General features: G+C 51.8%; 7 protein-coding genes across 7 annotated transcripts; all 7 read left to right on the forward strand.

Moving 5' to 3' along the window:
• Nucleotides 1-10,601: 10,601 nt before the first annotated feature.
• On the forward strand, nucleotides 10,602-12,319 carry BROUX77_005881 (uncharacterized protein; the record flags this gene model as incomplete). Its single annotated transcript, XM_073750803.1, has 2 exons — nucleotides 10,602-11,140; nucleotides 11,248-12,319. 2 exons carry the CDS (start codon nucleotides 10,602-10,604, stop codon nucleotides 12,317-12,319), a joined length of 1,611 nt encoding a protein of 536 aa, XP_073603751.1.
• A 1,406-nt stretch (nucleotides 12,320-13,725) lies between these two features.
• BROUX77_005882 (uncharacterized protein) lies at nucleotides 13,726-14,778 on the forward strand (the record flags this gene model as incomplete). The annotated part of the gene is made up of 2 exons (XM_073750804.1): nucleotides 13,726-14,034; nucleotides 14,182-14,778. 2 exons carry the CDS (start codon nucleotides 13,726-13,728, stop codon nucleotides 14,776-14,778), a joined length of 906 nt encoding a protein of 301 aa, XP_073603752.1.
• Nucleotides 14,779-15,951: 1,173 nt separating this feature from the next.
• Nucleotides 15,952-16,906, forward strand: BROUX77_005883 (uncharacterized protein; the record flags this gene model as incomplete). Its single annotated transcript, XM_073750805.1, has 2 exons — nucleotides 15,952-16,350; nucleotides 16,427-16,906. 2 exons carry the CDS (start codon nucleotides 15,952-15,954, stop codon nucleotides 16,904-16,906), a joined length of 879 nt encoding a protein of 292 aa, XP_073603753.1.
• Nucleotides 16,907-18,262: 1,356 nt separating this feature from the next.
• Nucleotides 18,263-18,934, forward strand: BROUX77_005884 (uncharacterized protein; the record flags this gene model as incomplete). Its single annotated transcript, XM_073750806.1, has 1 exon — nucleotides 18,263-18,934. The coding sequence occupies one exon, from the start codon at nucleotides 18,263-18,265 to the stop codon at nucleotides 18,932-18,934; it is 672 nt and encodes a 223-aa protein (XP_073603754.1).
• A 1,471-nt stretch (nucleotides 18,935-20,405) lies between these two features.
• BROUX77_005885 (uncharacterized protein) lies at nucleotides 20,406-20,801 on the forward strand (the record flags this gene model as incomplete). The annotated part of the gene is made up of 1 exon (XM_073750807.1): nucleotides 20,406-20,801. The coding sequence occupies one exon, from the start codon at nucleotides 20,406-20,408 to the stop codon at nucleotides 20,799-20,801; it is 396 nt and encodes a 131-aa protein (XP_073603755.1).
• A 69-nt stretch (nucleotides 20,802-20,870) lies between these two features.
• On the forward strand, nucleotides 20,871-21,383 carry BROUX77_005886 (uncharacterized protein; the record flags this gene model as incomplete). Its single annotated transcript, XM_073750809.1, has 1 exon — nucleotides 20,871-21,383. The coding sequence occupies one exon, from the start codon at nucleotides 20,871-20,873 to the stop codon at nucleotides 21,381-21,383; it is 513 nt and encodes a 170-aa protein (XP_073603756.1).
• Nucleotides 21,384-22,822: 1,439 nt separating this feature from the next.
• Nucleotides 22,823-23,347, forward strand: BROUX77_005887 (uncharacterized protein; the record flags this gene model as incomplete). Its single annotated transcript, XM_073750810.1, has 1 exon — nucleotides 22,823-23,347. The coding sequence occupies one exon, from the start codon at nucleotides 22,823-22,825 to the stop codon at nucleotides 23,345-23,347; it is 525 nt and encodes a 174-aa protein (XP_073603757.1).
• Between the last annotated feature and the right edge of the window lie 2,336 nt (nucleotides 23,348-25,683).

Consider the following 25,683-nt stretch of genomic DNA (forward strand, 5'->3'; position numbering starts at 1 on the left):
TACTTGATTTATGTGCTACAAGATGACCAAGAGCTTAGGGTATCTTTCCCGGTCCGCCTTCTTGCATCTGCCTTGGTGCGTCATTTATCCATATTCAGTTGAGGGTCTGTGAGGAAATGTGCAGTAGGTCAAGGGCAAAGAAGCCCTGTCCCTGTCTCTCCCCCCCTCTACTACATGCTGCAAATGGGCTTGTACATATTTGTGCTACCCAACTTCATCTTCAGTACATATGCCTCTGGAGGGCATATTCGTACTCTTACTACTCTGGCATAAACAGGGTCACCCTGGCTCACATCATCCTGCATCCTGCTATTTATCGTGGTCACGACAAGCCAAACAAACTTTAATTCGCCCAATGTGTTACTCCGGGGCACATGGATGTCTTATCCAATATTTCTCTGCATGTAGCCACCGATAAGTGTGCAAGCATAAGATGTGGAGCGAGGTCGCGAGGTCGCGAGGTCGCGAGGTCGCGAGGGGAACTGTTTGCCAATGTTTAGGTGTGGGGGATACGGCAGTCCGATTGAGAGTCATCTCTATTTGGACATGAAGAGGCGGCAACTGTTAGAATTGAATCTGGCTTTTGTGGTCCAATAATTACTGCATCCTCCAGGTGCTATACATTTGGGTGTCAGTGGGCGCTTGGCCAAAATTGACCGGTCACCTGTGACAGTCCTCCGAAACCCACCACAATCTGTAAACCAATCACAGGGTGTAGACCATCTTCATGGGCATGTATAGAAGTAGACGACTGTAGCAACCAGATGAGCCGCCGTGGCCCTACCACACTATCTTGCGTAGTGGATGATGATGACTGTGTTCCCATAGCATCAACTGCATACACCATTACATTCGGAGGGAATAGTTACCATTTTGTAGGTGCAAGTACCCTCATAGACTTACCCATGATGGCTTGTCGCACACTGGCCATTGCAGATGACTATGCATATGGCAGGGGGGGGGGGGGGGGGGGGGGGGGCAAGCGGCCGAAGAGGAAGCGGCAGAGAGGGAAGCGGTCAGTGTGTTAGTGAGTGACAGAGCTAGGCCGTTAGTAACCACTCAATGCTACCACGGAAAAGGCCCTTATCAAAGTAACATAACTAACTGCTAACTAGCTATAACTAACCAACTGGGACAAGAAGATAGTTGAAAGAAATATACGGTGCAAAGAAAGATGTGAATGCTCACACACACCCGCACACCATCTATGCATGTATGTACATCGAGTCTAATACCCTCCTACATGTGCCACCCTCCACGTTAATTTCTGAGTTTGGCACGGCCCGCATAGACTTGACCAAAACAGAATGCCGCTGGAGATCAGATATCCCTTCTGGCGCTCGCCCTGTGTCAAGTCTCCGAGACCACGCTTGCCCTATGTGCCGACCGTGCCGGCTCTCGCCGGAGCTATATCCAATAGTTGTCCGAGAAAGGTGACAGGGGGGCTCCTCTGTATCTTACTGTTCACTTTGGTTCATGGCTTTCCACCTTTTCTTTCTGGCACATGAGATGAGTTATGTGTAAAAGGGCTAGTTATATCACGGCAAGACACAAGAGTAGATTGCGACAAAAGAAAACAAGAAGTCGCTTGAGAGACACTAAAATACCACCGGGTGGCTTTCTAGGCTTTCTGCCCGTTTCCGCTCCCCCCCACATTACCTTGGCAGACAAGGTTGAGGCCACTCTGTGAAGCATTTTCAACTCGCAACAATATCTGCCAATTGCCCTGCAGTCCATGATATTGCCAAGAGAGAGGGGTGCAAAACGTCTAGAACAAGCCAGTGATCTAGAGGAAGTGAAGGCCAGGAGCAAAGAACAGCGGCGCCTGATCCCTTTTCTTGCTCGCCGATGTCTAAATAAGCCCAAACGGGCAAATAATGACCTAGTTAGGAAACCATGCCCGGCTCATTAGAGATGATAGTAGACACAGCCGGCAGCAACGCCCCCCTAATCTCATCTCGGAGGGGGAGGCAAGGACAGCGAGGATAATCAGGCATGAGATCAAGGCAAGTTCCGCTCTGCCAGACATGATTGCAGGGGGCTCTCAACAAGGGTGGCCCCTGCCCGTGTCACACTACATTGAAGCCCAAGAAGCAGACTTCCACTTAAAGTAACCAACTAGTTGCAAGTCAGAGTCAAAGTATGCTGCCACACAGTTTGCCCGTGTATATACAGCTCAACACGGAAGTTGATGTAAGACATTATATGTCTACATCGCTTTAGACCAGCCCAGACAGACATTGAAGTTCAGGGTGCGGCTGGCCAATATGCCAGGCAATCAAGGCCAAAAGTGCTTTTCCGTTGGCTGTTGGCTGTTTGAGCAGTTGGTGGTGAGGAGAAGCAAGGAAGACGAATGCAGAGGGACAAAGATGGGCGAGAGGGAACAGTGGGAAAGAGAAAAAAAGTGCTTCACATCGAACACAAGCCGAAATGCGAAGAACTTGTATCACTCATTGTTGACCTTTGAAGGCAAGGCCGGGGAAACATCCCTACACTACAGGAGATTAACCCTCCACTAAACAGACAATGTGCTATGTAGCATTAGTCGACAACATTACATGCCAAGCGAGCAAAATAAGGATGCTACTTTTTTAATATACCTAAAGAGAGGCTAGGTTGGCCTGGGACTGCGACTGCGACTGCGACTGCGACTGGGGAGGTCGGACGACCCGATCGGGCTTTCTTTTCTTGGGCGGCTTCCATGGGCTAGTCAGAAAGAATAAAAAAAGAAGCAATGTTGACGGCCCTTTGCCACAGCAGAAGCGGAATGTCGATGAGGCCATGGACAAAAGTGAAAGAAAAATGACGCATCACAACATGTTCTCGAGGGACATATGCCGTGCAACGACGATATCGAGACAATGTACACCCCCATGCGAGCGTCACCCATGAACGTAGAGGACTTGTTGTTTTTCATTTTTCAATTTTTTTTCAGTCAAGTTCGTAGTAGTGAGTATTGGGCACGCTTTTACATGAGATGGAAAGGCGTGAGTTATTCCTATAAAAAATCAAGTAGACAAGAAGCTGGTTCTCTTTTCTGTCTTCTTTTTTTTTTGTTTCAAAGTCTAATGCATGTAAAGGCCTTCGACCTGTGCGGACATGTCGATACTGCTACGCAGATAGCTGCGGGCGTCAGGATCGCGGCTCAGTGCGTCCTTGTCGTCCAGGCCAGTGTGCAAGTCTGCCACCCTGATCCTGGGGGTAGGCGAGGAGCAGCGGAAGCAGAGGGTGGACGGGGGTGCTACATGTCACTTGCTCGTCAGTCAAGCAGGCTTTTTTTTTCTTTTGCGAGATGAGACGCTGGCTGTTGCAACTCTACGTACAAGCAAATGTTGGAGTAAATAGTCGTACCTTACTCCCAATTCTCCTGTGACCTGAAGTCCAAACAGGGCGGGCGGGGAACTTGGGCTTATGGAGCATAGTTTGGGGTGCCACGTTTGTTTCTTATCGGGGAATGGCTGACGTGCCTGTCGGCACAAAGAAAGCCCCAGGCTCCTTCAGAGGAGTGAGTGCAAGCAGCAAGTTTACTTTGTTCAAAGACAGGGGCTTTTAGCAGTGATATTTGCATGTACATACTTGTGTACTTCCGTGTGTAGCTACAACGGTAAAAGAACCCCTGCTCTCACAAGCACAAACACCAAGGGGTTGTTGTACGTGGCGTGAGCCTAATCAGCACATCAGCACAGAGGGCAATAAAAGCAAGAGGCTCGATCATTCTGGCGGAGTCCAAGGGAAATCGCAGATCCATCTCGCCTCGCAGCCATCAGATTGCTATAACTATTCGTAGAACTAACTATAGCTAACTATATACAAGTGCACTACTTGTACTACTCCATGTGGCTTTGCCATTTTTGATCAAATCTGACTTGCAGTTACGAACTCAAAAGAAGGTCATGGGTTGGGCAAAGGGAACATGACAAGGATTGAAGCCGAGATGTTTATTTGTATTTAGGCTGAAGCCTCAGAGAGCGCACTGACGACTCAGCGTTATTGTGCAAGTTGTGGTAGGAAATACATCGTTTGGTACTTGGATCTTCGTGCCTATGTTGTAGTATAAGCTGCATGATAGCCAAGATGCCTCGCATCAGATTCAAGCCCGAGATCTTATGAAGCACTGGCTGGTGTTCGTGCGTCTTATGCAAAGCGTCTCTGTTGGACGAAGCATGTGGGTGCCCGCAACGGGCTTGGGAAGCCCACACGCAATAGGGACGTGACAAATTAGTAAGGCTTGGCTTTTATGGCAGGATTTCAGATGCAAGCATGTAGTCAAGATTCAAGATGGCGAACGCGTAGTCATGGATCCTATATTTGCAGACAACTATGGGCGGACTTGCGGAGGTCGTTTGGGCCGATCGTGCTCGTGCATTTTCGTAAGCGGGCGCCGCAGTTCATGGTTTGAATGTCTATAACTAGCCAGGGCGAAAGAAGAGGATAAAAAGGGCACGCCCTGGTGGCTACAATGCGTGACGCGCTAAGCCGAACAATCAGCATGTTATGGCTCAGTACACGCGCGCGGATCGGGGCTCTAGTGTCACCGGTACGGTTTCGTGACGGCCAATGGACTTGACTACTTCCTGAAGAAAAGGGCGAATGGACCGAGAGGGTCATGTGCCAGTGCAAGTGAAAGTACTTGTACAAGCAGTGGGTACAAGAAAACAGCAGGTGATATGCAAGCCAACTTACAACTTGCTCAGGCCTGAGAATAACCTTAATGCTGGCTGGCTGGCCGATTCCATCTGGTCTGTTCACAGCTCACGGGAAGGATTATCTAAGGCCAGCAGGACAAACAAGCCTACCCTAGGCTAAGGCGAAGACTAGGTCAGGCCAGGCCAGGCCAGGCGAGACCAGGTGACTCCACCTTGAAACGACACAGACCAGACACGCTAAGGTAGCAGTTTGTGCACTGTCACGGCGGGGCCTTGGCCTTGGCCTTATTTGCTCTGAGGAATGGCAAAGCCTGGCAACTATGACAGATGTGCAAGCATCCAGACACATCGTTTATTAACATCGAAGCTGTACACAACTGTCCTTGCTTCCGTGGGTATTTCAAGATGGCCGAGTTCTGGCAGTCAGCGACTGTCCTCAGGAGTGGCGGCAGATGTGGCAATGTCAGCCAGCCAGCCACGATTACCTGTGGTCTCCCTGCTTACGAGCCCTTTCTCGTAAGCAGCTGAAGAAAAAAAGGAAAAGAATACTTTCGACTACTTGACTAACAACTAGATAAAGAAACAAAACACGGATCGCCTCCAATTGGAAATTCAGCCTCCAGCACACTACTAAAGAAAACAAGCCCAGACTCGGCATCTGCCTTTTCTTTGCCTCCGCGCAGCATGAAGATTTGTGCATGGTGATCTCTGCGATACTTCACTGCATGTTGGATGCCGGCTTTGGTGAATCATCACGCTCTACGCACGAGAGGAGGTTAAATGCCGGAGAATTTGCCGTGGTATACCCGGTTAAAGAGCTGCTCGGTTGCACAGGAAGTATTTTTCGTACCAGCACAAACAGACATAACTAGATAGTAGCATATGTACACATTGCTTCTATGCCTATATCAGTCAACTACTTGCTTTTATGACCGCCCGGGCTCCCTTGACGTCGACCTACAAGTACAATGTACAATCTTGTCTCTTCACTTCCGTAGCCTTCTCCCCCCACGCCCAATGTCCCGCCCAATAAAACACAACATCGTGGAGAGTCGTATAGTTCGCGGGTCCTTGATGTGCAGAGATATACTTGCGTATAGGCAATTTACCTCCGGTTCATGCACTGCAGACGCCATTTTATACAAACGTATGGACCTCATTGTACTGTACGTACTGATCAGTGCCACCACTCTCATTGGCGTTGTCCCATATACAAGTCGACTGTACGGCAAGATTGGCACATAGCTGTCAAGAGAGTCGACGTCTGACCCGGCACACCTCGCTCATGAGACGGCTGCCGTCATGTGTGTATGAGCTAGCTATCCATACGTTTCAACGTAAAAACTACGTTTATTGACCAATGGTATGTCGCTCTCCCTGCCATACTATGCCTGATGCCAAGGGCAGTGAACATGAGTGAGCAGCTAATATGGCAACGACAAAAGAGCTAGCAGAACCCCCGCTGGCTTTTTTTTCTACCAGCTTTCATGTAACTAGGTAGTTATTTGTACTAGCTGGCTCAAGCTATTCAAGCAAAAGCCAGAGGATCTGCCAGTATTTACATTTGTGTGTATAAGCCTCTCTCGGTAATATTTCTTGTTTCAACGGTGTGTAAGCCTTGTATTTGTCTTAGTCTTACATGGTCGGTTGAGTTACCTATTTTGACCTTTTCATATAGCTGCATACCTACTGGTGATGATAGGCTGGCGTATTTCTCCGCGACAGTGCCCAACACGAGCAACTGTTAGGCCAATCAGCCCGCAGCCGGAGGCATAGATAGGACAGTGGATGTAGCCTTTTGTAGTCTGTCATTTTTTTTTCACACACCATGTTGCCTCAGCTGAATGGAGTAGTTGAGTAGAAAGAGGGGAGGGCAAAAAGGCATGAATCTTGGTAAAAAAAAAAGGTTTATTCAGGCCCATGTCACAGCCAACAGAGAGTTACAGCCATATCTCGACCAAGCCATGTCGCTTGATGGAATCTTTACAGAAATCACTCAAAGCTAAAGCTCGAGACATTCAGGAGTGGAAGAGACCTTCTCAAAGTCCGCCAAAGAAAAACAACGGCACCTGAAAGACACAGGTCATGGCAGCGATTCAAGTTGTCTTACTAGTGAGCCATCTCGGCGTGGAAATAGAAGCGAAACGGCTAAACTCCGAAGTAAGAGCACGGGAGTATCGGAAGAACATGTGAGAGGCTAGGAGAGAAAAGTCAGACTGCGGAAGTAATCCAAGACATGTCAAATGGCGGCGAAACATCTTCCACGCAAGCCACCGCCATGTGTGTGTCTGGATGGTCTCTCTTTTCTTTTACTAGTTGTTTTTTTTGACAGGTTGGCGTTTGGGCCTGAGCTTGGAAAACATCAACATGAGAGAGACTGTAGGAGGGAGGGGTAGAGATGATGATACTGGCAAACAAGCATAACTAACTACAAGGATAAACTTGCAATAACTACAGAAGGTCCAATCCCCTATAGCTCGCCTTCACCAGAATACTTGTCACTTGTATTTGTAACCTTTGGTCGGCTGGAATGACCAGAAGGGGAACAGAAATAAAGATGCATTTTTCCACAACTATCCATGCCTCTCTTTGCTCTTCTCTTTTCTTCTCCTTGCTGTTGAGCGCTAAACCTCTGAGTCCGAACAGAAAGGAAAGTCCTGCCCAAGTCCGAGATCCTTATGAATCATAGTTGCAGCAAGCTCGCCATGTCTGTCTGAATTTAACAGCCATTTAGGGAAAAAAGAAAATGACCCATCAACCCCCGCTCGCGTGAAAGAGGCGTTTCTAAATGCCGGCAACTTTGAAAGCCCTATTTCATTTTGCCAAACTGCCTTGCATTTCTGCTTGCTCTGCTTTTTGAGGTCTTTCTTCCAACGGGCTCTGTCGAGATAGAAAATTCAGCTTCTCTTTTTTGTCATTGATCGTGCAGTATATTAGGGTCAAAGCTATTATTAGGGTCTGGATAGTTTGTACAAGTGCTTGTACCACCCTGTAGGGCCTCCGCCGTGATATGTACAAGATGAATATCTGTAGTTTTGTACATAGATACGTAGTATTGACTATAACGCCCACCCCTCCTCTCACCTCCAAGCCTTTTGCCACTAAACCCCTTGGCTCCCATCAATTTATTGTTGCTTGTGTTTTCTTCTCTTTTTTACTTTATTTTTCTCGCTCAACCCCTCTTCCCTGCTTAGTTCCTGTGACACTGCTAACTACTTATCATACACAAGCGTATAGTGCTGAGGCCATTGATCTAAGTTGCTCAGGTCCAACTCTACAGACCCTGTTAACAACATTTCCTCTGGTTTTTCTAGTCCGGGAAGTTTCCTTTTTGCTACTGTTCGCTTTGAGCTGAAAAAGAGAGAAAAGAAAAACACACAGACAAATACAACAGACAAGACACATGGGCGGCACAAGGGGGGTGGGTGGGGGGGTCTAGGACAAGGAGCCAATAAGTCACTCAGTCACAGACGAGTTGTTTTGCCTTGTGTGTCTCTCTTGTTTTGTCCCTGCCGTTTTAATGGCTCTGCCGCTTACTAGCAACATTTTGTAGTTGACCAGCTATACAAAGTGACAGTACACACAGCCATGAGGCACTCCCGCTACAAGAAGCAGTTGGTTGACCAAGGTGAATGAAAACATGCATATATCCTCACATGGTATCTGTGTGTTGGCCATCCTGCGTTGGCATGCAAATATCTCAAGGAATGAATGTCTGTGGTTGACGTTGGCTGCCAGGGCCCTACCTGTATGGGCTTTTCTTTCAGCTCTTCTGTTTCTGCGTCTTCGGGGTCCCTGGCTTTTGTCTTGTTATAACCATGTAGGAATAGAGATCAACCGTGTGCACCAACGCATGTATACATATGTACAGACAGATAAATATACAAGATAATGCTTCTTTGACTGAAAGAAAAGTGCGAGCAAGTCTGGATGTTGCCAGGTAGAATGATTGAACCCTGTAGCCGCGAGTGTCACTTGTGCAATCGGCCAAGGGCCGTCTTTGATGCTACACATCTAAGTGTGTACCTGTATACTTTTCTCATATCTCACTGAGCAGGCCAGACTTGAAGGCATCTCTAATAGGCCATTTGGAGTAATAAGGACATCACCGGGCGATTGCATGCTTGGCTGGCCGTGGGGTGCATGTATCTTTGTACAGGTAACTAGCTACACACACAGGCATGTATGTAGTTGCAACATCTCCTCGGAAGCCTCTACTTGTAGGGCACGAACTGTCCCCCTTTTCACGGCTTTTTCTTTTTTTTCTTCTCCTTTTCACAGGAAAGCTTGCCACCCTCTCATCTAGCCGTTCTGGCGTATTCTTGGAATACCCTCACGGTCATCTTCTGTTACGTGCTCTTGTTGAAGGGGCTGGTACGGGTGCCGTGGCTGCCGCTACTTGTCAATCCTGATTCATTCCAATATTATTCTACCACTTAACCAGTCTTGGCGGTAGTTCTAGCGACAACCTAGTGTATATGCTTGCACACGTAGATGGCCTGTCCGAATCTTGGCTATCGGCTCTGTGTGGGATGGATTTAGAGCCGCGTCCTCTTGCAAGCAAAGGTGGTACAATGTATCTTTGCTGACAGATACCCGCTTGCCCCCATTTTCTCTATTCCTCGTAGCTCGTAGACAAGTCCTCTCATCCTGTCTATGCCACCCCTTCAGACTATTCGCTTCCTCCACCACTTGTTCCACACTTGTCGTCGCTTACGCCCAAATGCTTGCTTTGAGCATATGGCAGCCCGGCTTAGGATGTTAGCTAAGCTAAGCTAAGCCTAAAGGAACTCAATAATCAGACCACCACATCTGCATTCACATCAAGCCTGAATGGCAAAGGAGAAAAGAGAAGAAAGCCGAGAGATATTATGTATATTATTCTATTGGATGTAGTTAGCTGGCTGGCTGTTGTGATGGTTGATCAACTTCAACCTCTTCGTTGTTGAGTTCTTGGCAAGTGAAACCTCCCGCACCCCTCCCCCCTCCCCTTCCCCCGCCTGCACCCCCGGGGCCGTATACTTGAACTTGTATCCCGGGACACCCCTGTCAATGTTCCTGCCCATTGCACTGATTGGTTCGCCCTGCGCCTCCCCTTGAGTGAGCCCCTCTCAATTCAGAAAGATGGCATTTCCCAGTCAGCCCTCTTTCTTGCACGCTGCCTCTAGTTAGTTATACTACTTGTGTTTGTATGCCCGGCCGTTCATCCGTCTGGCCGCTTGTTCACCTGGCCGCCTCTGCAACCGCCTTGCCTTCCATGGCTGTATACTTGTCTGTAATTGTACAAGGATTGTGTGTAGTGCGCCAGGAACCCTGTAGACAAGGTACACACTTGCACCCTGAACAAGTCTTGCGCCTTTGAATCTGGAGGACGTTCTACTATCTGACAGCTCGTCTGGCCTTGTCTTTATACACATTTGGTCCTCCTCCACATTGCACCACCATATAGACTGCAACGAACATGCACAAGTACATATATCGTCCCAACCCTCACTCCAGGGACCTGCTCATCTTGTTCTTCTCATGTCCATAAGTATAGAGATGCTACCCACCACTCCTCCGTACCCGAGTCTTCATACATCTATCTGCTTGCCTCATATATCAACCTGCACTTGATCTCCGATCTATCTCACGTCCATCTGCTCTCCTTGTTGCACCATCACAGGCACATTGTCGACTGTAACAATCTCCTTCAGCTATCAGCATCATCATCTTCCCTGAGCTGCCGGCCCTTCTACGCGCCGAAACCAGCTCGTCTTTTCTACTCTACCAGTCATATTTTATGGTTCCTCCTCGTGTGCTAGTTCTCGCAGTCTAGCTATACTGATCAACTCCTTTGAGCTTCGCGGCAAGGGATACTTTTGTTCCCTCTTTGGGTCTTTCTTCGCTCCTAATATTCCGCCTCCTTGCGCCTTTGATCGTGCACCTCACCTTGGCCTCACTGCTTGCTCCAAAATGGACCAGCCCTCACAGATGTCCCCAAACGCCTCCTATCCTGGTCACTCGCCGTGGGTTGACATGGGGAATTCGTATCCTGCCAGCGGAATTTCCGACTACGGAGCCTACCCGTACAGCACTCCCACACACGGCCTACCGCTGCCTTCCGAGTCCCTAGGTCGCTCCATGCCTCCGCCAACGCTTCCGCCCCTCTCTTTCAGTAACAGCAACCAAGCCTCGCAACACCACGCGCCGCATTCGCTGCCGCCGCCAAACCTGGAGGCCACAGCCCATCACCAGTCTTACCAGCACCCCTCACAAGACATGCCTACGCTGGTGGTATCATCTAACCAACACTGGCCCACCATGCTGGCCGGCGACTTGAACACACAGCCCACCATGATGCCTGAAACTGTAAAGTCTCATCGCTCAAACTCGGCCCCCAGTCCCCGCAAGATGCTCACCGACGATGACCGCCGCCGCATGTGTCTGTACCACCAGAAATTCCCGTGGAAGAAACAGACCGAGATTGGCAGCATGTTTGGTGTTGAGCGAAGGTAAGCTGCCCACCATCCAGAAAACACGATTCTTGGTTCTCAGCAAGTGCAAGATGCCTCCATTCCGAAACTGACTTGTGGCTAACCCTCTCCCCTGTTCTCTGTAGCACCGTGTCCAAGGTCCTCCGCAAGAAGGAAAAATATCTGACCGAAGATGACATGACCCGCGCCAACAAAGCGCGGCCATGCACAAAAGCCGACTTTATCGAGATCGAACGGCAGCTAGCTGGTTGGGCTAACCGAATGTCGAAGCGCGGTACTCCGCTGAAGAGCAAAGAGATTATTTCTCAAGCACAACGCCTCATGCAAAATATGAACTGCAATTCCAACAAGGCCGAAGATGGCTTCGAGCCCACTCCAGTCTGGGCTGACGACTTCAAGATAAGGTACGGCCTGATTCATGCCCCGGTCAGAATGTCTCCCCCACAGCGCATGTCCCCTCGCCAGCGGATGACGGCCGCCAGCAATGTCTGCACCGAGGCCCAGCGCATGTCTATCTCGCACCTGGCTGATCCCGCCATGAAGCTTGCTGCCAGCTCTTCGCCCCAGCAGTCTGCTACTTCCTCCCAGACCCACGGCTATCCGCCACGAGACGCCACCGGCCGTGAACCCTACCCCGGCACCAGCACCTACTACGATGCTAGCGCTATCGAGTATCCCAGGCCAGTGCCAATATCGCACACGACCTCGTTCAGCGAGTCTGCGACCGAGGAAAACTTTACCTTTTCACCCGACAGCAACGTGGGCGCCTTCATGCTGGCTGATAGCCGCTTCCTGCGCCCGCGGAGTCAAACATGCTCTGTCGTCGATATCGAGCAACCCATGAACGCAAAGTACCACGCGTCCGTCAACAACTCGCCTGTGCGCCCCGCTGCAGACTACCCAATCGACCCGCAGGTGCGCCGCATGAGCAGCCACGGCAGCCTGTACGCGCACTCGCCGCCGCAGCAGAGCACGGCGCCTGGGATTCCAGACTCCCCGTCAGTGGAAGACACGTCCAAGGCGCTCGACACGCTGCTCAGCTTTGCACACAAGTGCAGCGCTAGCCAGAGCGATATCGTGATGATTGTGCGCTTCTTCCGCGAACTGGGCATTCATTCGAGCCAGAATTACCCGCAACAAAACATCAGTCCCATGACACAGATGCCCGAAGCTGACCAGGTCATGGTTTCACAGTGAGCATTTCTGTTTCTGTGCCTTCTTCTTTTCCCTCCCCCCTCATCGCTCTGTATTTACTTTCTCTTTGCCTCTTCTGTTCTTTTCTTCAAGATCTACATGGAGCAGTCCATCAACGCACTACACAGTGAGTCGCATCCTCGCTGGATTTTCGGCCTTGAAATGTACGCATTAATGTCTTGCCATTTGCCTGTTCGTTGTTTCTGCAGGGGGTATTTCTTTTTGTCTTCTCTTGCTTGCTTCCTTTCATGTTCTTTGTCTGTCTATCTGAAGACTTCACCTAGCTCACGCATTCGTGTGTTTTCTTGTTCTTCTCTCGCGCTTTCTTTGCTTCGCTTTTACTTGGGTGATGCTCCATTTTGTATCTCTGGGTTGGCTTGTGTGTTTTACTGTCTGTTTTGCTTTTGCTTCCCTCTGTGCAGTTTTCACGGTGTTTACTTTTGCTATGGGCCTGAGTATCTATGTCTCTCCGCATTGGGCTCAGGTGTAGTGTTTTCTGAGATCTTGCCCACACGGCCACTTTCATTATACTGGCTACCGGCTATCGGTGTTTCTTTTCTTTGGATACAAGGCTTTACTTGATTCCAGCATCATTCCTTGCTGACTTTATTGTGTGTGTGACAGTAGTCGCATTGAAATATCCTATAGAGCCAGCTAGTTCTCTTTCACTCGCACACCATCACTTCTAGATAGTGATACGCGCAGTACCAAGTTCTACATAGTTATAACTAACTAGTCATGTAGTTAGTTATGTATGCACACAACTCCAGCTTGTACGTCCAAACCCCTGAACCACAAGCTGCCTCTGTCTATTCATTGTAAATCCTTCCCGTCCAAAAGCAAGGTCATCAATTAAAGTTGACTTAGCCACATGTTTGGGGGAACCGTGCGTTAGGATCAGGAAGACTGCATTCCTGTGTCGTTGTTGTTGTTTATTCTTACGCCGTGTGCACATTCCTGTGTCAAGAAAAGGAAGAGTTTATATCAATCTGTTAACTGGGCAAATGAACCCACATGAATAAAGACATAATGGCCCAACACGCTCTCAGATGTAGCATGACTTGACTCGACTGTACAAAGGTGTTCTTCCGCTATGTACACATCACACCGTGACTGCACGGTATGCGCACTTGGTAGCGGTCACGTGAGCACAATATGGTGCTACCCCACTTGTAGATAGCTATCACGATAGATGGAATGAGGCTGGAGAAGGAGATAATAGACAACAACGACTGAACCAACTGACTCCCTGACGATTATCTTGCGCCTAGCACCGTACGACGTATATTCCGTATTTTGTCACGCAAGTATGACAGGAGTCAACCCACACTGATCAGTTTGAACAGATCAAACTCTATTACCTTCAATCAACTTTCAACTTTTCCAACCTCTACAACAATCTACCCAACATGACCACCTTTAACCATATGACCCCAGCGGAACGCTCCGAATGGAGTGAAGTATGCCGCAAATGGGACAGCGGGATTAGACTGACAACGGCCACACACACCGAAATGCGCGAATACGCCGAGTATTTCATCCGAGGCATCGACGTTGACGATAACCACGGCGAACCTCTGTGGGAACTCTTTCAAGAGATGTTTAAAAGATGGACCCTCCATAACTTCAAGGAGCTCGAACCCCGCATTCGCCAGGCCCTGCGTACCAAACTGCTGACCTCCGGCGTATACGTGGCCGAAAGTAACAAGAAGATCACCGTACCCGACACGCTCTTTTAACTACTCAACGAGGAAGAGCCCCATCAATGGACACAGGCCGAAAAGGAAGCAGTCCGGTCTAAATACATGAAGACAGGCTCTACCAAAGAAACCGAAACCAACCCCATTGCTCCTGCCCAAGCCTAGGCCACCGTCGCAGCCACCGACTTCCTTGCTGGCCCCTCCGGACAGCCAAGCATCAACTACGGCATAGAGCCAGTTATTAAGACGGAGCTGAACATTTACCCTTCCCCTTTTGGTGACCACCATCTAGAAACGGGACCTAAACCCGAGGAACCCCGTAACCTGGGTCAAACTCCGCACCGCGGGGGAAACCCATCCGGTCACCAAAAGAAGAAAATTGACCAGTATCCACCTCCGGCCGACCCCGAAATGATGATGCGGCAAGTCAGGAACCTGATGAACTTCATCACCGACACCGAAAAGTTCGGTGGGGACGAAGACGAAAGCTTCCAACTGAAACTTAGATACTTCGAAACAATGTGCGACAGCATGGAACTGTCGCGAAAGACACGCACTGCGGCCCTCGCTCAATTCTTCAAGGGACGCGCAAGAACCGCCTACAACGCCGACGAACTAGTCAATCTACCCTACGAAGAGGTCTACAACTACTACCGCCAAAACTTCGAAGGGCTTATCCTAAACAACAAGACACTGGCCACTTGGAATAGACTTACACTCAAACTGGTGCAGAACGAAAATCCCTACAAGAACTTGCACTAGTGCCTCAACATATTCCTGGAGAAGGTCAAAGCACTCCGGCCACTACTACACCCCACCCTCCGTAACCAATACTTCTGTATCAATAAACTTACTGAGGGCTGCAGAGAAGTCAAAGCCTGCCACCCGGCAATCATGCAACCGGCAGAAAATGTTCGGGTACTAGTCGAAAGACTGAAAACGACCGTGATCAACCACACGGCGAGCACCGAGTCCTACCCGCAACATACCCAGGACACCTACTTTACCGACCGTAGGTACCGCAATAATCTACCGACCAACAGAGGCAGAAAAGAAGGCACCGGAGAAAAAGAAAGGGCATACCGATGCTACATCTGCAAGAAACCCGACTGTAGATATAGCAACCACACCAAGGAGGAACATGAGAGGCAGAAGGCGAAATGGAGGGAAACACTTGAAGAACATCAACGCCTCCTTGCTGAGGTAGAAAATATAGATGAAAACGACAAAACAGACTAGAACGTTGAACTCGACTGCGCGACGGAATAAAAAGACGGGAACGCCAACCCGACTATCGACACCTTTCTCTTTCTCACATCACTCGGGGCCCAGAAAAGAACTTTCGTTAATAAATGGTCTCGAATCCTGAGACCCCTTTAGGGGCTTTATCTCATACATTGTAGTGGGGTCTCCTAAGTCACGTGCGCCACATATGGCCACGTGCACTCCTTGTACCCTTACCTTAACTTAACGCAACCACAGCATCGACCTCAACGCCAACGCGCCGATACCTTTGTTCAACGAACTCAAGAATATAAACGGTAGCCTGGCTAATGCTTTGCACAATAAAAACCGATAAATCTAAGAAATGGGTACTCTCTTCGACCAGCTGGGCGCCGCCCTTAAGTAATTGGCTCCCACTATCACCGATAAGGACTAACGCGACCGTGTAGTCGCGCAAGTCCAGGACGCCTTCTGCGCCATCGTAAACGAGACGTACACGACCTCCGTCAACAAGCGCAGGGCCCAGACAAACTCCCCCAAGCTCAGAGCGGCTCCGCTAGCGCCAACACCAACAACGGGATCAGCCCTAGCCCCAACGTCAACACCTAGAAAGCGAAGTCATTCAGAGACGCCCTAACCACCAACCTCCCCAAGTCTAACGGCGTTACAATCAATGCTAATGGCAACGCCAGCTTCCAGGGCATAGCCCGTATGACCCTCCCTCGCAGGGCCGCCACTCCCAACAACACCCGCATCAGGATCCTTCCGAACGCTGGGTCACTATTTGCCGTAGCTACTACTACCGACGTGGTCAAGGCTATCAACAGCCTCCACGGACTGGAACAAGCTGTCACCAACGCCGCACACCTGGAAGAGGGCTTCGCCACCTTCCCCAACGGAATTGAAGGGCTGGAGGCCATATTCAAGGGCCGCCAAGCCATAGCTGACAAGCTACGGGCTGAAATCACCTTCAGACTCCCTGAAAAGGGCTACGTCTTGAAGCGCGTCCCGACTTCCCTCCTGGACCCGGACACGGAGGAGAGGTTCAACGCTACCGACGATCTTGTTAAACGAGTCGTCGAGGACATCACAGGACAGAAGACCACCAGGGTCTTCAAGTCCTACCACACCGACAAGACAGGAAGATCATACCTACATGGTCTTCTTCCCCGAGGCGGTCCCCTAGTTCCGCATTGGCATGTCCATGATCTCTCGGCCTTATGAGCCGGCCGCAAGAAGCCCGACGTGCAAGTACTGCTTCGGACCCCACTCCCACCTGCGCTGCAAGAGCGATCCCCTCTGCTACAAGTGTGGCCAGCACGTACACTCTGGCCCATGCCACGAGGATAGCATCATCAGATGCCAGATCTGCCTCTCCGAGAAGCACGAAACCACGGATAAAGACTGCCCCCTGTGGCCCACTAACGATCACGGCTGCCTCCGAGTCCCCACTAAAGAATATGTCGAATATATCCGTCTCACTAACAAGAAGATGCGACGTGAACGCATCCGCCGCGAAGAAGCCGACAAGATGAGCTCCACCATGGCTACATTGGTTGAAAGCATCAGTGCCACCCAGCAAACAATGCCCGCCACCCCAACTGTGTTATCGACCCCTCCCACCGGTACTACGGAGACAAGACACATTGAGACTTCCAACACCTAAGGCACCTCTGGTGCCGATGCCGACTGCGACCTGTCCATGATCAATGATGAATAGGTAGTCTACAACACAGAACCACTCCCGCGGCTCCGTCCGCCCAAACACCACGCAACAAAGACGACGCAATAGAACGTCCCACCAAATAACAATATTATAAGCCAACGTCAGAAGATCCGGCCCCAACCACGACGCTATCCTAGAGCTTGCAGCCAAGCGCAATTTCAACATTGTGCTTGTCCAAGAACCCTGGGTCACAAATGGAGCTAAACGACGATACACCAAGAGCCGTACCGGGTACTTGAAGTTCGTCCCGTGCATGCCATGGACAGCCGACAGAAACAGTCGACCCCGTTGCATCACCTACGTCCGCATCAGTGCCAATCTCCAATCTTGGCAACTCCCCACGCCCCTAACATCCCGCGACATGGTCGCAATACGAATCCAAACAAACCCACCCCTTTCCGTCTACAACGTATATAGACAACCAGGCTCCCTGAACGGTGATGATGTCAGTGGACTCCTTGCCTCTACCCTCCCCCCAACGCCATCTTGGCGGGTGACTTCAACATCCACTCGGCTCGATGGAACAACACGGGCACCAGAACCGCTTACGTCGAAAATTTTGAAAACTGGATGGACGCCCAAGAGCTCTACAATCTACTTCCCCCATTTGCTGCCACCCACGAACGACAGAACCAGCTAGACCTGGTCCTCACCAACCGCACGTCCATTAGCGCGCACATCAGAAAAGACTTGAAAGTAGCCTCCGACCACAAGTCCATCCTCACGACAATTCGCCTCAACGAAGGACCCCGACAGCCAGACTGACGGAGGTCCCCTCCCCTCAACGAACAGACAAGCGAAACGTTTTTAAATCTCCTGGATCGCACACCGCCACCAATGGCTATGGCCAGCCTAGAGGAAGTAGAATCCTGCGCACGCCTTGGATCAGCCGCAATCGCGGCCTGCCACCAGAAAGCCAACCCACCCCTATCCTCACAAACTTCGATCCCCCGAAAAGACTACTGGAACGAAGACTGCCACGACGCCCATCTGGCACTCATACGCGCGAGACGACGGCTACCAGACGACGACCCCGAGGTAACGCAAATATTCAAAGGGTTCAGGAGGGTTGGGCGTGGAGCCAAACGACAACAAAAACTTAAGGAGCTCAGGGACTGCAAACATGTCCGGGACGCACACAGAATCATAGGGTGGCATAAGAAAGAGAGCAACTTCGCCCCTCCTCCTCTCATACACAATGGATGCATCTTCTCCTCCCTTGAGGAAAGAGCAGAAGCGTTCTTCCGATCGAAGCTGGCCCCAGAGGTCGGGGCCCCAGATCTCCCGTTTGTGGAAATGGAGGCACCTCTAGGCCAGGAGCTCCCCCAGGAAGCTTGCAGCTCTGAGAATGAAGTGTATGCTTGCCTCCTAGATGTCCCCAACTCCTCTCCTGGCATAGACGGCCTGTCTGTGAACACCCCAAAGACTGTGTGGCAAAGCCCCACATGGCGCACCTGGATAATCTTGCTCTTCTCCGCATGCATTATCCACGGCACACATCCTGCAACATTCAAAACGGCGGAAGTCGTGATGATACCCAAGCCCCACAAAGAAGACATGTCGGACACTGCCAACTGGCGTCCAATCTCCCTGCTACCATGCCTCGGCAAAGGTCTAGAAAGACTCATGGCCCGTCGCCTCATCAACTGCGCCTTACCCAACCGCATCATCCCGCCACAGCTCCTGGGTGGCCTCAAAGCCAGATCCACTGAGGACATCATCAGATGCTTAATCAACGACATCGAGAAGGCGTGGAACGAGGGAAAAGTAGCAACCCTCATCACCATGGATATCAAGTCGGCGTACGACAGCGTACTTCCAGGGCGCCTGGCACGCCGCCTCCAAGAACAGGGCTGGCCACTATGGGTCTGCAGATGGGTAGCCAACTTCGCCGCCGGACGAAAAGCCGCCATCAGAATCGACAGCTTCTTGTCAGAACCGCGATCGCTCCAACACGGTCTCCCCTAGGGCTCTCCTGTATTCCCCATTCTCTTCCTGCTATTTATAGCACCACTACACGACCACCGCTCGCAGCGATACTTCGGATATGTTGATGACGTCGCCCTCCTGGGTGTAGGCAACAACCTCTAAGCGCCCACTGCAGCAACAACTAAGCGCGCACATGACGACATCACATGGTGCCACGCCAACGGACTCCGCATCGCCGAAAACAAAACGGGACTCCAACACTTCCATTTCTATAGGGCACCCGAATCGGAAACGGTCATCGGAGCCCACTCAATTAAACCCAACAAGACCACTAGGTGACTGGGCTATTTCCTGGACAAGAAGCTCAGCTTCAAGGAGCACTTCAACATCTGGGCCAACAGGGCCAGCAGCATCATCAACCACGCGAAAGCGATGACAAGAACCACGCGGAGCATCCCCACCCCCAACTTCCGCCAAGCAGTGATGGCCGCTGCATCGCCCACACTCCACTACGGTTCGGCTGTATGGTACCACGGCCCCACCAAACCTACCAGGAAGGCTGCCACTAGGGCAGCGGACCAAGCCACCCTTATCGCCTTAGTGCAGAAAGTCACGGTCAAGATGGCCAAAACCATCGCCCCAGTGTATAGGACGACCTCTCGCGCCGCAGCCCTCCGAGAAGCGGGTATCAAACCCGCGCCCACAACCCTGAACCTGTTGAGGCACAAAGCGCTGGCTCGCATCGCCTCCCTCGACAAGCATCACCCCCTGAGGACCAGAATGGGCAACCTCCAGCCAGGCCAGGAACCCACCAGGCTGTCCCTCCTCCAACATGCGGTCAGAGACATCTCAACCCTTGCACCTAGCAGGGAGGCTCGTGGCGATCCTGTGCGGGAGTAGCCTCTTGAGCGTACCCAGCTTGCCACCATCGGTGTCTCCGAACCCTAAGGGGTGGTTTGCCGGGGCTAGAAATGCCCTGATGCCGGCCGAGGCCAGGAGGTGGTCGAGGACGCAGCTCGTGGGGGGGAACCCCGGCCTCGTCTCTGGTGACTCGGGCGCGTGTCGGCGGGGCTTCCGCGAGGTATTCTCGGCATACGACAGTTAAACTACCAGGTGCGAAACTCGGGGTCTAGATTGAGAGGAAGAAAAGAAAAAAAAAGGAAATCCACTCCGGAGCTTGCGCGACGAGCTTACAACTAAAACGCTAGTCCCACTGGGGATCGAACCCAGGACCTGTCCCGGATCTTCACCGCAAGTTTTGCTTGTGAAGGGACCGTCATACCACTAGACCATAGGACTTGTTAGAAGATTGAGCGGTGAGAGCCTTTATGAATCTTTCTTCTCGTGAGGGATTTTTTGCACACCCTTCCAACCTTCCCTCTTCACCTTTCACAACGTTTTCAACAACACCTTTCAAGAGGCACCTTTGGTGTTTTCAGAGACAAATACGACTTTTTACATTAAATAAATACAATAAACGGATTCCCTGACCTGTCTTCAGTCATTGAAGATGACGGGAGGTAAGGAAAAGCTCGGCGCGTGTTTTGAACGCGCTTTTAGGGACGCGGAGCAGGCAACCCTAGCCATGGAGAGAAAAATCGATAGCTACAAGAAAACCATCGAATTCTTCGAGAAGAACGCTGAGGAGCTGGAGAAGCTCTCCAAGGAGATGGACGAACAATTCGTCCCCAAATTGGTGGAATGGGTCGTCAGTTTCCGCGCCAGCGGTTCCAACGCGACCAAGCCAGCAGAGCCGAACCGCAAGGCTCCGGACAAGGCTGTGCCCGGCCCAACCAAGGAGAAGGACACAAAGTCCAACGCGTCCGGAGGCACTGTCTCCCAAATGAGCTACGCTGGAGCTGCGGCTAAGGCAGTCGGGCAACAACAGGAGACGACCCAAAAGTAGAAGTTGAGAAAGGCGACACAAGAGAAGAAAAAGCAGGAGGCCTGCCAAGACTACAGAGTTTTCCTGAGAATGGACCAGGAGCATCAACTGCGCGACCTACACCCCATGGCAGTGCTGGGCGTGGTGAACAAGGCAGCCCCGAAGGGCAGAAAGTTCATACGGGCGAACAAGACGGCAACAGACTTTGCTATCCTCCCGGACAAGGGAGCAGAACTGACAGCAGAGGAACTAGCCGCGGTGGCCAAGACCATGGGAGCCGGCGTGAAAGCCGAAGTCGACGACCCATGGGTATGGGTAGCGCTGAGAGACCAGCAGACCTCGTGGTACGAGCTGAGCACCGAGGGACAGATGGTGCTCGTACCCATGGATGAAGCAAAGGCCAAGCACCACGTGCAGGAGGCTTTCGGCATGGCCCCGGCTGCGTGCAGCCTCTTGAGAGAGGGACTGAAGGCCACAGTTAGAGCAGCCTTCAAGGCTAGGGAGCTGAAGGGCCGCCCCAAACAGGTGAACTTTATGGGCCAAAAGACAAAGGCTTTCTACAGTGCAAACGTGGCGCTGCGAGAAGTGTGGACGCCGACATGACAGCAAAGAATGTCGGGAAGAGACAGTGACTTGCACCAGATGCAAGAAGACCGGGCACTCAGTTGCCAAATGCCCCACTGAAACGGCACCCTGGGCAGCCAGAGCTGGCCAAGGAAATATCGCTCTAGAAGCAGAAGACCCGGAGGGAGAGGGTCGGAAGCGTAAGCAAGCCAGCGGGGCGGGGGCGGACTCGATAATACGAGGCACAGAAACAGGCTCATCGCCCGCCGAGAAGGAGACGACTGGAAATGCGACAAGAAAGGAGGTCAGAAAGGAAAAAGCGACTCCGGGAACTGACACGGCGGCCAACAAGAAGAAGGTAGCGGAGACTACCGACGACATGGAAATCACCGACGCCCCTACTACTCATGAATAGAGAAACCAACAAATTTCTCCTATGGCAGGCGAACCTCGGCAAAGGACGAAATGCACAGGCAGCACTGGCAAGCGCTGCTGTTAAACAACTCGCGCACGTCATATGTGTACAGGAGCCCCATTTCGTACGAGACAAGAACAGACCGAAGACTGTGTCTATAACAGGATACAGGCTATTCGCGCCAACCGATGACTGGATAGAAAGGCCACGCGTTCTCATTTTCTGCAGAGAAGATGTGAAGGCACGCGGACTGCAATGGAAACCTCCACACCCGGACATTCAAAGCCTGGTGGTGGAGACGCAAGGAGGAGAGATACGGATCACCAATGTATACAACGCCCCGAGAGGATCCAAACGCTGCGGTGAGGCAGCAAAAAAATTGATGGAAACAAGACCAAGCTGAAAAGCCATAATAGTGGGTGACTTCAACCTAAGGCATCCAATCTGGGATGGCGAAGCGCCCCCCGAAGGAAGAGAACCGCAGGCACAAGAGTTGGTAGACTGGGTGGAGAGCGGATCCATGGTGGTTCTGAATGACTCCGGGATACCAACACACGCGAGAGGGGGCGTTTTGGACCTTTCAGTGATAGGGCGCGAGCTTTACAGCAAGGTGGGATGGTTTGGGTCACATGACGAGGTGGATGTGGGAAGCGATCACACCTTGTTGGAACTGATGCTGACGAGAGCCCCCGTGACAAAAAACGACCGAGCGAGAATGCGAATTGCACAAGATGGACCAGAAGCGATACTCGACAGAGCAAAGACCGAGAGCACAAGAATTGACCGGTGGTGGACGACCCAAGAAACAGGAAACGTTGACTTGGACAGACTCACTGAGGAAATTTTGACAAGCATCTCCCAGGCAGCTTTGACAAAGGCTAAGAAGAACGGAGGAAGAGACCATCCATGGTGGACCCGTGAGTGCCAGGACAGACACAAAAAAGTACTGGCAGCCAGAGGAGCCCTGGAGAGCACTTCTGCGATCACCCAAGCCGCCCGAGGAGAGTACCTGGCGACCATTAAACGAGCAAAGGCAACCTTCTACAACGGCAAGATAAACGGAATGGCCCAGACAAAGGAAATCTACAAAGCCGTGGGCTGGACAGGAAGCACCACGCGCACCGAGTTACCGGCGGTCCGCACAACTGAGGGGACGCTGGCCAGGACGACTGCGGGAAAGGCCGACGCACTGCTGGAAGCGCATGTGAGAAACAGACTGCCGGACGTGGCACCTCCGACGATACCGGAAGACCGCCACCCCTTCACACTGGATCTCACGGTTGAAAAAGTCAAGAGCGCCGTGTTTGCACCCAAGAACACGGTCCCAGGATTAGACGACATTCCTAACCAGGCTCTAAAGCTGGCATGGGAAGGACTGGGAGAACACATCACTAGACTTTTTAGGCTGTGCATCGAAAGAACACATCACCCCAAGCTTTTCAAGACCGCCTGCCTGGTGCCAATTCCAAAGCCAGGTAAGGCCGACAAGAACAACCCGAGGTCGTTTAGACTAATCTCACTGCTTCCCACGCTTGGGGAAAGCTCTGGAAAGATTGATGGCAAGAAGACTAGCGAGGGAGGCCCTTGAAAGAGGTGTGATACACCCTTACTACGCTGGAGCGGTGCCGCAACGAGCGGCGGCGGACCTGACCCTATCCTTGGTGACGGAGGTTAGACACTCATGGAAACAGAAACAGGTGGCATCGATGCTCACGTTTGACGTCAAGGGCGCGTTCGATGCGGTCACGCCAACCAGAATGGTGAAAAGGCTTGTGGAACAGAAGTGGCCAGCAATTTACTGTGGATGGGTCAAATCATTTTTGGAAAACAGGACAGCGAGGATGGGGATAGACGATGAGGTGTCGCCAGCAGAGATGCTCCCAGGGACTCTGCCTCAGGGATCGCCAGTCTCACCGGTGCTCTTCATGCTATTCATGTGTCTCCTATACCGCATTCAGATGCTTAGAGGATATGCAGATGACGGGTGTCTGTTGGCGATGGGCCGGAACCTGCAGGAGACTACCAGAACCTTGGAGCGGGATCTACATGGTGTGGAGAATTGGTGTCTAGCGAACGGACTCAGTCTGGACCAGGGAAAGACGGCACTGATACACTTCCACAAGAAGGGAACAGAAGGGCCAGCAGCAAAGATGGCAGACGGATCCCAAGTCATACCCACGCCGAATGGGGACGCCCTACGATGGCTGGGGGTACACTTCGACAAGAAACTCACGTTCAAAGGGCACACGGAAGTGATGATGAGGAAAGCTCGCAAGGCCGCTGATGCGATGCGGATTTTGACAGGGTGCTACAAAGGAGCAGAAGTCCAGGCGATGGTGAACGCAACAAGAGTATGCGTGATCTCAAACCTGACTTACGCGGCAGCCACTGGGTGGCCAGCCCCTCGAGGAAACATGTCGGATGACAAGCGCATGAAGACCATCACCGGGAAAATGGACGTGGTAGCCAGGGCCGCATACCGAGCAGCCGCGCCCGCCTACAGGACAACGCCAGTGGACCTGGTACACCACGTCGTCGGGGCCCCGCCGATCACGGTGATCCTTGACGACATTATCAGAGCTGAGGCTGTCAGGAGAGCCAAGTACAAGCACGGAGTGCATATCCCTGACGCCTTCGACGGATGGACGGATTGGATACTGGGCACACTACCGAATAGGTACACGAAGCTCAACTGCTGGGCCAGATATGGCGGTGCTCCCGCCCCTGAGGAAAGAAGGACGGCCTACAGCTCGAAGCTGGAGGAAGCAGAAAGACACACCCAGGAGATCACAGACGAAAGCTCACCAATTCTGTGGGCGTACTCAGATGGGTCCAAGGACTCCAAAGGTTACGCCGGCTCAGGATGGGCTTTGATCAAGCAAGGGCAAGAACTAGCCACAGGCAAACTACATCTAGGGTCGGGGCAGAGGTTGCGGATGCGGAGGCGATCGCGGCGAGACACGCTGCAGCCGAAGCAGTCAATGTCACTGCAAACACAGCGAACATCAAAATCATCATCTGCCTAGATAACCGCAGCGTGGTGGATAGGCTGAACGCCAGGCTCCCAGTTTGGGGCACCTCGCAGGAAGCTATAGACGAAACAAGAGACCTCATGCGGAAGTGGAAAGACGGACACCCAGGCCGAAACTAGGGAGTTAGGCGGGTTCCGGGCCACAGAAGCATCCCGGGAAACGAGCGAGCGGACCAGCTGGCGAAAGAGGCCACTACAGAGGAAACAGCCCAGCCCAACCCATTGTGGACTTTGGCTGCACTGAAACGATGGCGCAAGCGGGAGTTCCAAGCAGCGACAGATCGATGGTGGAAAAGCACCGGGCGAAATCTGGAAGCACCGGTGGCATGGAAGGCTACGGCCGGAAAGCACAACCGAGTCAGCGTCGGCAGAGTCCTCGCAGCTAGGTCGGGGCACGGAGACTTAGACAAGTACCACGTCCGCTTCGAGCACGACACGCCGTTAGGGTGCGAGAGATGCGGGGCCGAGAAAGACGGCCCACATGTTTGGACATGCAAAGGCCTACAGAAAAGATACAGCAGGTCATGGGTAGAGCGTCTATTGAAGACGGCACGAGGGGCAAAGACGTTGGCCGAGAGAGTCGATAAACTGGCACAGAGGGGCCCCGGGCGGCAACGCCTCATCAACCAAGCATAGGCCGGCAGAAAGACCGAGCCATTTTCTACTTTTTTTCCTTTGTCTAGTTTTTTGTATTTCGTTATTTGTTTTACTGGGACCTTTGGGGTGACGTTAGGGTCGCTCTGGAGGCTGCGAGCCTCCGTGTTCCAGCTGTTTGTTCTCTTCAACACGACAACGAGCTGCGAAGCCCGAGTCCGCTTTCTCCCAACTTTGAGGGATTTCCTCGCCGTCGACTCGCCCCCTTTTCACGACACCCTCCTCGCGATCGCCGGCCC

This window comes from Berkeleyomyces rouxiae (assembly GCF_048999995.1).
Source record: "Berkeleyomyces rouxiae strain 22BRR77 chromosome Unknown BrBRR77_ptg000007l, whole genome shotgun sequence".
Lineage (NCBI taxonomy): Eukaryota > Fungi > Ascomycota > Sordariomycetes > Microascales > Ceratocystidaceae > Berkeleyomyces > Berkeleyomyces rouxiae.